General features: G+C 46.1%; 1 protein-coding gene across 1 annotated transcript in view; it reads right to left on the bottom strand.

Annotated features, from left to right (window-relative positions):
• The window catches only part of NENF (neudesin neurotrophic factor), a 57957-nt gene that overhangs the window by 29883 nt on the left and 15412 nt on the right, over positions 1-12662 (bottom strand). The window contains exon 2 of the mRNA XM_085612864.1: positions 4262-4322. Within this exon, the coding sequence (XP_085468990.1) occupies positions 4262-4322 (61 nt within the window). The remainder of the gene's footprint in view (positions 1-4261; positions 4323-12662) is intronic.

Below are 12662 nucleotides of genomic sequence, written 5' to 3'. Positions count from 1 at the left end.
CAAGCAGCAGACAGGAACTATACAAGCAATGCACGGTGTGCGTGTGTGCCATCTGGAAAGCTCTTCTTTATAGCAAGATTTTGGTGCAAATGTAGGCGTTAGCTAAGATTAGAATAGAAAAGATGACATTAAAGATTGCTAAATTTTGTGGACGTGGCCTAGCAACATGGCCGACCCGCAACAAAATCTTTCATCATCCTAAATCCTGACCGCGCATTCCATATGAAAATACTTGTGGGTACCCTCCGCACGCCTGTTAAAGGGTAACCAGGGCTAGATTGTACCCCATTGCCGGCAAATACATATTGTCGCCAGAGGCCCAGGCAGGGCCTAGTTAGCAGCGGAACCCACGGCGCCATTTTACAGAGCAGCCGGATGAGCGGACACACGTCTCTAGCACCGTGAACGACCGGGAGCTGTTGGGGGCGAACTGCTGACTGGCCCTTCCTTCCTCCCTCTACCGACATCGTGGTGAGGCGGGCCCGAGCTCAGTGTGTTGCCCCTCCAAACTGAGCATCTGGGGAGTGGTGGCACCACGGAGAGCTGCCTTGACGGGACCCGGCAGCGACAGAGCGGGCCCCTGGAGGTCCCGCACCCGGCCTGGCAATACAGGACAGAAGGGACTGCCCCCAGCCGCAACTTGGGCTGGGCGCCAGCACCAGCGACATACGTCTGGAGGCTGTAGCGGGGCGCGGTCAGACCCAGCGGGGCAACTGGCCGTGCCTGGGTCCTGTGAGTGGAGGCCACGGACTTTCTGGCGGAGCCCCTGTGAGTGGAGGAAGGTGATGGGCTCCTCGGGGACCTCACGCTGACGGGTGGTCGGAGCGATTCCCCCCTTAGGACCCAGCAATATCCTCCCCTGGCTTTAACGACGAAACCCCACGACGGCCCCAGGCCCAAGGTACCTGCGTGCTTTGGGTCGTGAGCAACTTCAATGAGCCGCTGGCAGCGCTGCGGATGTGGCGGCCTCCAGAGGTATGTCTTAGCACAAATAGGAGTGCCAGCATGATCCCACGGGGCCCAGCACATTGAACAGGAGGCTAGGGATTCCAGCAGTAACACATGGCGCCCGCGTGCGGGGCTGGTGCCTCTGGACAGCACACATAGAGAGACCTCAACCTTGAGCAGCCTTGATAGAAGACGTTACAAAGGCCATTGGTCCACAAAACATTGCAGCTGACTGGAGCTCCTGACCCTGAAGCTATTCTCTTGCAACAAATTAACAGCCCCAGACCTCAGTAGTGACACGAGGGGCCCACCGCCTCGAGCATTGGACCTTGGCAGGACCCAGTGCCCTAACAGACACATCGAGACGTAGTGGCTGAGGGAAGCAGTGACTCAGCTACCCCTTCCCGGCTGGGCTCATTGGCGAAAAGACTTACCAGTGAGCGGACGGGACTCTGGATACCAATGCAAACACACAAAAGCAGTAAGTCCGCATTTGCATGTCATTGAGCTTGGCAAGAGAACCCCTACGGTAGCACCACTTTAAGCAAACGGCGACCTCCCATAAAGCATAGTGAGGCTATATTGAAGGCAGGAGTCCCCAAAATTGAAGTAATGTGTTGGCGGTCTCCCCTATATGGCACGCTATAGAAAATGCTTTGGCCGCCGTTGACTTACATAAAATCATGGGCAAAGACAAAGCTTGCACTCCACCACTCCACCAATACCATAATACAATGTACTACGGCACGCCTACAGCCACAGAGACTCACACGGTAGGGGGGAGGCTAGTGAGGAGAGTCAGCCGGATGGGATTCCAGAGCCAACACGAGCAGAACTTCTGGCAGCTATCCATGGTTCCCGCATGGCGTTACAAACTAAGATAGAGGGAGTATACATCGATGTATACCTCCGGCGGGTGGACCTGAGAAAGGTGGCGGATAAGGTAGAGACGTTTGAGAGTAATATTACAGGGCTCCAGAGAGAAGTCATGGTCCTGAAACAGCAAGTGGCCCAGATGACCACGGCACCAGCAGAATTGAAGCATCGGGTGGAGGACGCTGAGGGTCGTTCCCGTTGGAGTAACCTCTGCATGCTGGGATTTCCGGAGAAAGACCAGGGCATGGCACCGGAACAATTCCTGGAGAACTGGGTGCACACTGAACTGAAGCCACCAGGACTATCACAATTTTTGTTATGGAGAGAGCCCACAGAGGCCTGGTTCCTCCACCACCCTCAGGAACCAATCCCAGGGCCCTCATTGCCAACATTTTCAATTACACAAAGCAGAGCTTTGAACTCTTCTCAAAGTTTATGTTTAATCAGTTGATTGTTGAGGAGTTGCACATCCAAAAGTCGACCAAGATGAGACAGTTCTGGCTGCTGGACTGGTTCTTCTTGTATAGCATCCAACAGAACAATAAGTGTTGTCGGCATAGAAAGTAAGGATAGATCAAAGGGTCAGAGGAGTACACCTAGTGGAACACATAAATAATGAAAAAGATAAGGCTGAGCAAGGGACCATGAGGGACCCCTAGCAACATTTTTTGTGCAATTAGAGCGGAAACGGGGTGATGAATAGTCTAGTAACAGTAATGGAGATAGTCCGCAATCCAGGCAAGAGTACATACCGACAGCCAGCATGGTGGAAATGATTAAAGGCTGCATATAACAAGATCAAGGCAGTACTGCGCAGATCACCTAGCAATCTTCAATTGCCCACGATGGAGACCAACGCAGACTTGATGCTGGGGTTTACGCGGAACCCAGGTTATGAATGCGAGAAAGAAAGACAATTGAGAGCTTACTTATACTTCAAGAATTTTGATGGTAAGTGAGAGAAGAGAGAAGGAATGGACAGGACTAAGAATATTAGGATCAGTCACAGTATTCTTTAGCAAAAGAACAACTGGAGCCTGTTTGTATCCTAGTGGAAGTATTGTAGAGACGTGTGTAAACTTTATCTAGCAGAGAGGTAAGACTGTTCACATAGGCTGGACCTGGATCTAGAGAAGAGCCTGCTTTGATGTAAAGCAGATATTTAGTGTTCCCGAGAGTAATCCAGACCAATTGTTCCTGTTTAATCAGAGGTGTAATTGCCACTCCATCTGCACTCTTACATTTCAGCCCTCTAACATAACAACGTAAGGTACCTACATAAACCTAATGTGGGTGGTCTGCCAGGAAGGATTCCAATCAAGCCTTGACCAACCCGTTAATGCCTAATTATCTGGTTTATCTAGCAAAATTTGATGACCTTTGATGCTAAAAGCTGTCAAAAGGCCCAATAAAATAAGAACCACTGACTACCTTTGAATCTTGTCCCATAACCTTTCCTGATGTCCTCCCATGCTACTTCTGTGCTTGAGTAAGTCTAGAAACCTCAAACATTCATGGTGTGATGAATTTCATGCAATAATGTTACCAAAGCTTTTTTTGAACCGATCCAAGGCTTTGGCCCTACACCACTAAATTCGATATTGGCCTGAAGTCTGCAGGATCGGATGAGAATTGGTCCTTTTTCTTTCTTCAATAATGAGATTCTAATTCTTGTAGTAATGCGGGAGAAACTGCCAATCCCAAGGAGGTCTTATTGAGTAGTAATCCTCTCAGCCAAGGATAAAATTGGTGCAATCTCCTTCACAACTACCCCAGTTAAGGATCGTAGCAACTTCCACAGACATGGAGAGCTACATTGTTAGAACCCTTGTGGTGAACATGTTCAGAGACAGTACAAAAGCCAGAGGTTGAGGTCTGGTTGTCTTCTCCCCAACTTTACCAATCATCTCTGCATAGAACATCCCCAGATCCACCACTAAAGTGTGTGAAGGCAAAACCATTGTACTCAAGCAGGTTAGTTGGTGAAGCCTTCTAAAAACTTTAAACAAATTGCTTGTTTTACCTTATTGTCCCCTTCCACAAACGCATTTAGCTCCTGCAACACGCCTACTTGTCTGCTACGGTGGCAAATGTTCCCACTTTTCTCTTTAATTTCTTGCAAACCATCTTAGCTGATAAAACAACTTTTCTGTGTACTACACTGATTCCCCACTCTTACTTAGAGATCCCAACATCTTCAGTGAAGCATCTTCTTAAAAAGAACTCAGATGCAGGAGGTCCATATTTTGCTTTAAATCCACAGACTCAATATGTTTATCAGAGCTACTAAATTGCTAAATGGTCAGTTGAAAAAAAGTGTGCCATAAAAGAGGGGAGAATGGTAAGAGTGTGAATGATGAGGGCAAGAAGATAAGGAGTTTAAATAAAAAAGTAAGTGGAAGCAGAAAGGTAGAAAAAAGAGGTTACTGCAATATACCTTTTCCTGAAGTTACATCAAACACTGCACCCTTCACTGCCATGTAAATAGGCTGGTCATCCTGTGAATGGGAAAGAAAATGGATACGTTAAGGTTTACAATATACTTATTGGTAGGGTATTAGGGTGGCTGGTATTTTTTCTAATCGTCACCTCTCGGGCAACCATAGGAGAGTTGCACATGTTCTCATGTTTCATGTTGCTCAGAAAAAATACGATCACCAATGACTTAGATCAGAAGGCAATCTGCCCTGCACTAAAATAACATTAACAAGCACCGCCCCTCCAGACATCTCATATATTGAAACCCCATAAAAATAGGGAAACACATATCTCTGTATGCATTCTTTTTGTATAAATTGCCCTTTCAGACCACGAATTTAAATAGAGATTTTTGATTGCTGAAAATAGAGTTGCAGTTTTTCTTTTCTCTATACCTCTTTCTTGCTATCTACTGCCTGTGATTAGGTTAGAAATAAATGTTTATTACATCAGAGGGCAGAGGAGTTAATTGGATGTCTGAATTTGGAAACTTATACTCAACTAATCCAAGTATAGCTTAAACCCTTACTTATAGTTGGGCATTTGGTTGACAATTCCACAGAGAACCAGGGTCCAAGGTGGTTTCCTTTTTTTTTAAACGTGTGCTGCCATATTGCTTTGCATTTACTAACAGTAGGTGTGTACCCTCAAAAAAACAGGAAACTGGCCCTGCTTCTCATCTGCCAGGCTGAACTTCAAACTCAATTTCAGATACGAAATGACATGCTTTTATTCACTCAAAAATCTAATTCTGAAGAATCCTACTTGTGGTTTGATCATGAATAATGGCCCAACAACTTCACAAACACTGAGTGAGCAGGAGATGACAAAAGCATTATTCGCTCAAATTATTCCCCATTGCACCTGGCAAATGAATATTTTTTTTCTCAGTTGTTTGTAAATGTGTGTGATCTCAGGACATTCACCCAAGCCCTCGTCAGCAGCAGGCTGGACTATTGCAACGCCCTCTACGCAGGAACCACGGCCAAACTCCAGAAAAGACTCCAACGCATACAGAACGCCTCCGCTCGCCTCATCCTCGACATCCCCTGACACAGTCACATTACTACCCACCTGAGAGACCTGCACTGGCTCCCCGTCAACAAGAGGATCACCTTCAAGCTCCTCACCCACGCTCACAAAGCACTCCACAACACCGGACCATCATACCTCAACAAACGACTCACCTTCTACACCCCGAACCGCCAGCTGCTCTCCGCTGACCTCGCCCTCGTCACCATTCCACACATCCACCGAATAACCGTTGGCGGCAGATCATTCTCCCACATCGCCGCCAAGACATGGAACACCCTCCACATACTCCTGAGACAGACCCAGGACCTGCTGACCTTCAGGAGACTCAAGACCTGGCTGTTCAGCAGTAGCAGCACCCTCTCCCTCCCCCCCCCCCAGCGCCTTGAGACCCTCACGGGTGAGTAGTGCGCTCTACAAATGATTGATCTCACATTCACTACAAATGATTTTGAGGAATACCTGTGAAAACGTACTTCTTCAGTTAAGCGTCCTTTCTTGAACATTTTATTAGAATGACATCTTTCTCATATTTCATGACAGGGGAGTATAGACAGAAGGAAAGCATGCCGGGAGATACGTACCAACCTTAGTACCAAAGCTTCCCAATGAACTTACCTGGCAGGCTCATTTCAAATATGTGGTCTGTTTGAACAAGACTTTTTGGGTGAGATCCTGATGTGCCAGCGCCCCCCCTGCCCACTCCCCCGGCCCTCTTCTCAAAACAGAGGATTTCCTTCCAGTATGTCATCACTTCAATCTTATTTATGACATCATCCAATGCACGGCCCCAGCTAACTTCAGGTATTACCTTGTTTCATGACAGTTTGCACCTATAAGCCAGAATGTAACCCAGCCTCCCATAAACCTATTTACTGCCAACCTCAACGTTCTGAAGAGCAATCTCCAGTGCTCCCAATGTCCTGCGCCATAGTCAGGAGGTCATGTTTTCTTAATCCTTACTCCACTCACTTGAGTTGGCATTTAGCATCTTTCATTTTTCCAGCGAGTAATCCATAAGGGTCCTACCTACTACCTTCAACACTCCCAACAGGACTGCAATGAACTTGACCATCAATTTGAATAGGAACTCCACAATGGCATTTTGACCTGTGCCTCAGCACACGACCGATTGCACCACCTTTTGCAATTCCTCCAGGTTACGGAGCACCTCAACAATCTTGTTCTACAGGCACATTTGTTCACTTCAAGATGACCACCATAATAATGGTTAAAACAGAATTGACTGAGTAGCAATGGATTTCAGGTAATCCTCTTTACTAAACCTTTTTGCTACTGGACTCAACCCCTGGCCATCAGAGTCTGGGGCATTCAAGAGTCACTTTTGCTAAAGAAAGTCATATCTGTCAATCACCATCACAGTTGCCTTCACTCCTGCATGCCTTCCTACAACAGCTCTGTTGTGATGAAATACGCTAGTCAGCGATGAAGGAACAATTCACATTCTTTCACAATTAAAGTGTGATCCCACAGTGCCAGTCAGCTTGCCAAAACACAGCTGTAACTCTTACTGCTCAGAACATAACACAAACAGTAATACACCTCACACGCCCACCCCACCAATGTTCTAAGATGTCTTAGGGACATAGCAAGCTCCTTAGCACCACAGGTGCAAAGCCCATTAATCCTGGTTCAAGCCATGCACCCTCAGGATAATTTTCTATCTTCTCCCCATTCACTGTGGTTAGTTGTTGGTTATCACCGTTGGCCAACCATCTTACCATGGAAGAGTCAAGACCAGTACATGATGGCAACACAGGTTCTCATTTGGCGGACACCCAGGAGGTGTGAAGAAATACTGCGCACATCTGTCCAAAGCATGAAACAAAATGAAAAGAAGATTTTCTGGCCAACAATAACAGTCAATGTAGCCACTGCTTCCCTTGACAAACAGTAATCAAAGTCACTGGCTGCATCAATCAGAATTAGACCACAGGAGCAGTCAGGGGATAAGCCAAATCCATTTAGCCCACTGCAGCTATATGCCTTTGTGTATAGCCTAAGTTCAGGAAACGATGTACAAACAATACATTATATATATAAAAAGGGCATGTGGTATGGAGTTGGAAGGGGGATCAAAGTCTAAATAAGAGAGAAAGTGAGTACTTATGGGGAGCGGTTTATAGATGAATTGGGAGCTGGATACGATGGTGTGCAGTATGGGGTGGCTTCCTGTAGCCGGGCATTACATTGAATTCTTATTCCATTTGCTTATTCCTCCTGTAGTTCAATCCTGCAATAACATGTAATGGTCCACAGGCAGCGGTGAAAGCACTTCCTGCTCAGAACCGATCCCACACTTACTGGCATTTGCCATATGGGTGAAGTATTTGACTGAAGATTGTCAGATTTTAACGGTGGGGCAAAAAGGAGATTGGACCCATGCTTGCTCACCTATGGGGACTGCTAGATTTTTGAAGGGACTACTCTTTACATAACAAACAGTGAAGCATTTGTTGTCAAGCTCCTATTTACAGATGCAACATATACATAGGATTATAAGTCAGCGAGACCAGAATTTTACACTCTTAGGGCCATATGCATGAACACAATTTCCCATGGACACAGAAAGGGCAAAACCCTATGATGCATCTGGCCCTGAACCTTTCCCACTGTCATGCACGTATCCTATTCTACAGAGTCTCCAGAGTTTCAGTGGACATTTGGTAAAATAGAGTTTTACTTCCTACGGATAAAATCTTGACATTTGTCTTCATTTTCCAATGGCATCTACGTTTCCATTTTTACGACATTAATTGATCCAGCCTTAAGTAAGACTCTGACAAACAATGAGCCTTCAGACTTACACAGCCTTTTTGAAGGTTGCTCTTAGACCGATCAGAGTTCAGGTTTTAGTCAGTGGCCAACCCTAGCCAAACGGATGGTGTCTTTTTTTATAGAGGGCTTTTAGGCCAAGCTGGGAGCAGTTATTGTGGGTGATGCGGGACAGAAAGGAACTAGATCTGGTCATCTATGAAGGCAAAGACTGAGTAGTAAGCCTCATTGTGAATGTTGGATTTTCTTTAACTCATTTTTTGGCTAGCATGGGTTTTGTAGCTACCTCATCATGTGTGCTTTCATGTTTTTTCTTTGTGTATATAGAGGATACTACTCCCCAGCAAGCTATGGAGTCAAAGTAGATCTCAACAGCACTTCTGCATCTCCTATTTGGTCACCTCCTTCGTCAAGCTTCTGGCCCGATCTCTCACGGAAGCTGCATCGTTTGCTTCTGCAAGACAAGCAACTACTGCAGTCTGTCCTTCTATTGTTTGGGGACAGAAGAATCACGGACCTTCTCTCATGAGGCCCTTCCGTTTACCTCTCTATTCTATCAGTTAAATAGGTCTTTCATTTCAGTTATGAAGTTAGGGACCCCAGATCCCAGGTTTCATTTGACAGTGCTCTTCCAGGATAACCAGGACCTTGGATGTCTGGGTGTTTGTCTTTCATCTTAGTTCCCAACTTCTACCCCTCCATTTCAACCAATTTCATTGCTTCCTCATCCGGCATTGTCTTCAGCCTTCTTGTAGGTCTTCTCCTCCTCCAAGATGGCCTATTCAGTGTCAGAGATAGCAGGCCTTTACTTAGGGGGATAAACATCAGAGAAGATAATTGTGACTGTACTGGCTGTCCAATGCTATTTGCTATTGGAGACCAGTTGGGAAAATAGTTCTGACTGATATTAATGTCCTCCCATCTTGAGGGCAATGGAGGTAACAGGAATGATGGCGGTATTGAGAGTGTTTGGAGTAGTATGGTGGGTTCTTCTCCCCCTTAAGGGAAGCAACTCTATGGCAGAGATGGTTAACTTGGAGAAATGAGAATTTGGATGCCTAATGACCAATGGTCGTAATAGAAGTAGGAAGCCCAGCAATCAGTAATACCGTCTCTGCACTCTCCTCTTTTTATTCCTCTGCCATTTCTATATCCCAATACCCACCTCTCCCATGGTAGCTCTTCCTCCCCTCAGCAACGGCACCACCACCAAGCCACAGGGAGCTTCATGTCAGTCTGTGACGAGAGGTGCTGTAGATCTGTAGATGTGTTGTGACCTCCAAGCACAAACTTGACCATCCCCTTTCCTTACTTCAGAATCATTTCCCAGTAGGGTTTCTTAGCACCAGTATCCTCCTCCTTTTCACCAGACACTGATGTTGACATTTATCTGGAGTACTGGGCTGGGAGACAGCATGGCTGGCAAGGGGGATGCAATTACTACCTGTTGTAGATCCACCTCCACCACAAAGGAAAACACATACTGCTAGACTGCTTATTACTGCTTCATAGAAGGGACAGCCCTTGAGCCCTTGGAACCGGGGTAAATCAGTAATAAAGTAAGCGATGGTCTCCTCTGGGGAAGTATAACCCTCAACTTTCTTGGCAAATTTACAGGAACCATCACTAGATTGGCTTTATAGGAAGTAGAATCACATTTATTTGCTACAGAAACACATTAGGAATATATATGAAAGTAATTCTGGAAAAGCCCCTTTGAGGAACGTGATCATGAAGGCCCTTGGATCACTTCCTTCCGATCCCTCCGGGATCCCCAGAAAGCGGAGATTGTTTCGTCTGAGTCTATTTTCTTGCTCTTCGACCTTGTTCATCAGGTCCTTAACAATGCCTTTATGTTCGTCTCCCTGTGTCTTTAAGGTCGAAACATCTTTCTCAAGGTTTTCAGTGCGTATTTCAGTTGAAGTCCTTCTATCTACAATCTCAGCACAAGTTCTGCCTACTTTTCTTATTGTGCCTTGCAGTTTTTGCGTGGCAAGGCGCGATCGTCGATTGTCCTGTTTAACTTCTTCATGAAAATTCTTAATTGAATTGAGCACTTCAAAGAGAGTAGGCTCGTTCTTCTTGTCTGAGCTTCCAGGATGCTCATTGCTCGTGCTTGTGTCACCCGTTGCTCCCTTGTTGCAATCTTGATCCCTCCTTGTGTGTTTACTGGATTTTTTCCTCAGTTTTCTTTTTAGCCGTAGTTTTTGATCGAGTTCCTGAGTCCGAGTTGCTGCACAGGCTGCTATCCCCATCAAGTCTCAATTCTTTGCTGTATAGAAAGGTGCCAATATCAGAAATTTCTGAGTCCTCTGGTATGCCATGTGGGTCTACCATGTTATCCAGATTCTTTCATAAAGTATACCCAGGGACAGTTGAATTTTTTAGCTCATTCAACAAGCTTTCCGAATCTATTACTAATTCAGTTGTTGCTTCAGTTATTGCCTTGCTCATAGGTGGTCTATGATCACTCTCGCTCAAAGAAGGTACTGGTACTGACAATTCTATATCTTCATCTTCATTAGCAGTTTGATCAGTCAATATGAACTCAGTATCAGCCCCATGTAGCTGTGTTCCCCCTTCTCTTGCACTAAATATGTTAGAAATTAGTGGTTGTGTATTAAGAATTCTAGTGCTTTTAATTGAGTCTTTTTGCTCTGTTTGACCGTGTGATCGCCCCCCTCAGCCAGGCCAGCCAGGTTGAGACCTTCCACTTGTTGCTTAATTTTGACCCCTCGTGTCTCAGGTCTTTTCTCAATTATAGGATCAGGCATAGATTGAATATCTTGATTTGTAACAGAAGCCGTGATAAGTCAATGATAAAGGCTATAGGACTTATTGGCTCTTTTAGAAAAAAATGTCTGATGCCATACATATGATAGACAAAAACAGTAGGCATGACTTGTTTATTGTGCAAATTGTGGACTAAAGACAATAGGAATTTAATGTGAACCATTATTGCACTGTGTTAAACCAAGTAGACAGGTATTTCATTAATTTTATATTACTGTAATAGACAAGGGGTCTGGTGATGGGTTACCTCTATGATAAAACTTGGGGAGAGGGGTAGAAGATCTGTAAGGATCCCTGTTATGCCGTCTTAGGAGGGGTCACACTGTGTTCTGCCAAATATAAATATTTACTTAGTTCTAAAATTAGGACTATATACTTGATGGTCCCTTTTGAAGGAAAAGCTTATGCTCAATATAGTAGGATGAGTTGGTTATGATGAGACAGTTATAAAAGGTATTGGCCTTATTGGTTTACATGAAATCTTGATTATTGTAATAATCAAGGAATTTGGTGTTTTTTTTTTTTTTTGAAAATTCTTTTTATTGGCATTTTGAGGTTTAAACGTACATACAGCGTGTGTCGCAGAGAGCTGTGGTACATAGGTATTAGAGTAGACCTCCGTCAACATAAGGAGTACATCAATATCTTGTTCAGTGAGGATGTGGTCTGTGTTGTAGCAGAGCATTGCCATAGAGGGGAACTGGGGAAGAACTGAACTGGGGTATGCCATGGGGTGTGTAGTGTTAGAGTGGGCGTACGCGGCGGGTCCATTATTGCCTACTCGACAGTGCAGTTGCTGCTCGCTCAGGGGGAGGCGGGTGTGTAGAGTGATGTGGGGGGCCGTTGAGTGTGAGAGAGTGACGAAGACGGACCCGACTGGTCCGGTGATGGCACAGGGGGTAGTGGTGGAAGATCCACTGTCTCAGGGGCCTGTATAGCAGAAGGCTGTACCGTGTTGGGGGTCTGGATGGCAGTGGCTGTGGCTTCCGGGGTCTGGGATTGTCTGAATTGGTACAATAGGAGCGCCCATTCCAGGGAAATAGGGGTTTTGCGGATACCTTTGGCTTCTTCCGCACGGATTACCTCTTCCTCAGCAGCTGCCCATTTAAGAACCGCTCCTGCCCATGCCGCCAGCGGGGGGCCCGATGGATCACGCCAGTGCATGGCTATACAGCGCTTGGCCAGCAAGTGAGCTAGGGATACAAAGCGCATTGGTATTTTGTGTCGTTTCCTCCGTCCCAGTATGCCTAATGCACAGCCCTCCCAGGTGGTCAGGTGGGTCAACCCGGTAAGCTCCTTGAGTGTTGAGTGGATAGATGACCAATAGGTCTGAATGCCCGGACACGTCCAGAACATGTGATAAAAGTCAGCGTCTCCAGCTGGGCAACGAGGGCAGAGGAAGATCGTGTCGGGGTAAAAGCGTTGGAGGCGTGCTGGTGTTAGGTAGGCCCTGTGTAGGATATGGTACTGTATGTTCTTGAACCGGGCATTCCTGGAGACTTTTTTGGGGAATTCTATTGCTCTTTCCCATTCGCTATCGTGGAAAGGTCGACCAATTTCCTCCTCCCAGAGGGTCCGTAGGGGTCCTAGGAGCGGGGGTGTCAGTTCCCTGATCGACTTGTATAACCATGTAGTGTGGTGGCGCCCCGGCCCCATTCGGAGTATGGCGTGGAGAACCGGGTGTGTGGGGGGTTCACCCAGGGTGAGGTCGGCGTATGGCCGGTAGTGGCTGAGGAGTT

This window comes from Triturus cristatus, chromosome 6 (assembly GCF_964204655.1).
Source record: "Triturus cristatus chromosome 6, aTriCri1.1, whole genome shotgun sequence".
Classification (NCBI taxonomy): Eukaryota; Metazoa; Chordata; class Amphibia; order Caudata; family Salamandridae; genus Triturus; species Triturus cristatus.
The sequence above is the reverse complement of the archived record's forward strand: the minus strand, read 5'-3'. Positions and strand labels throughout refer to the sequence as shown.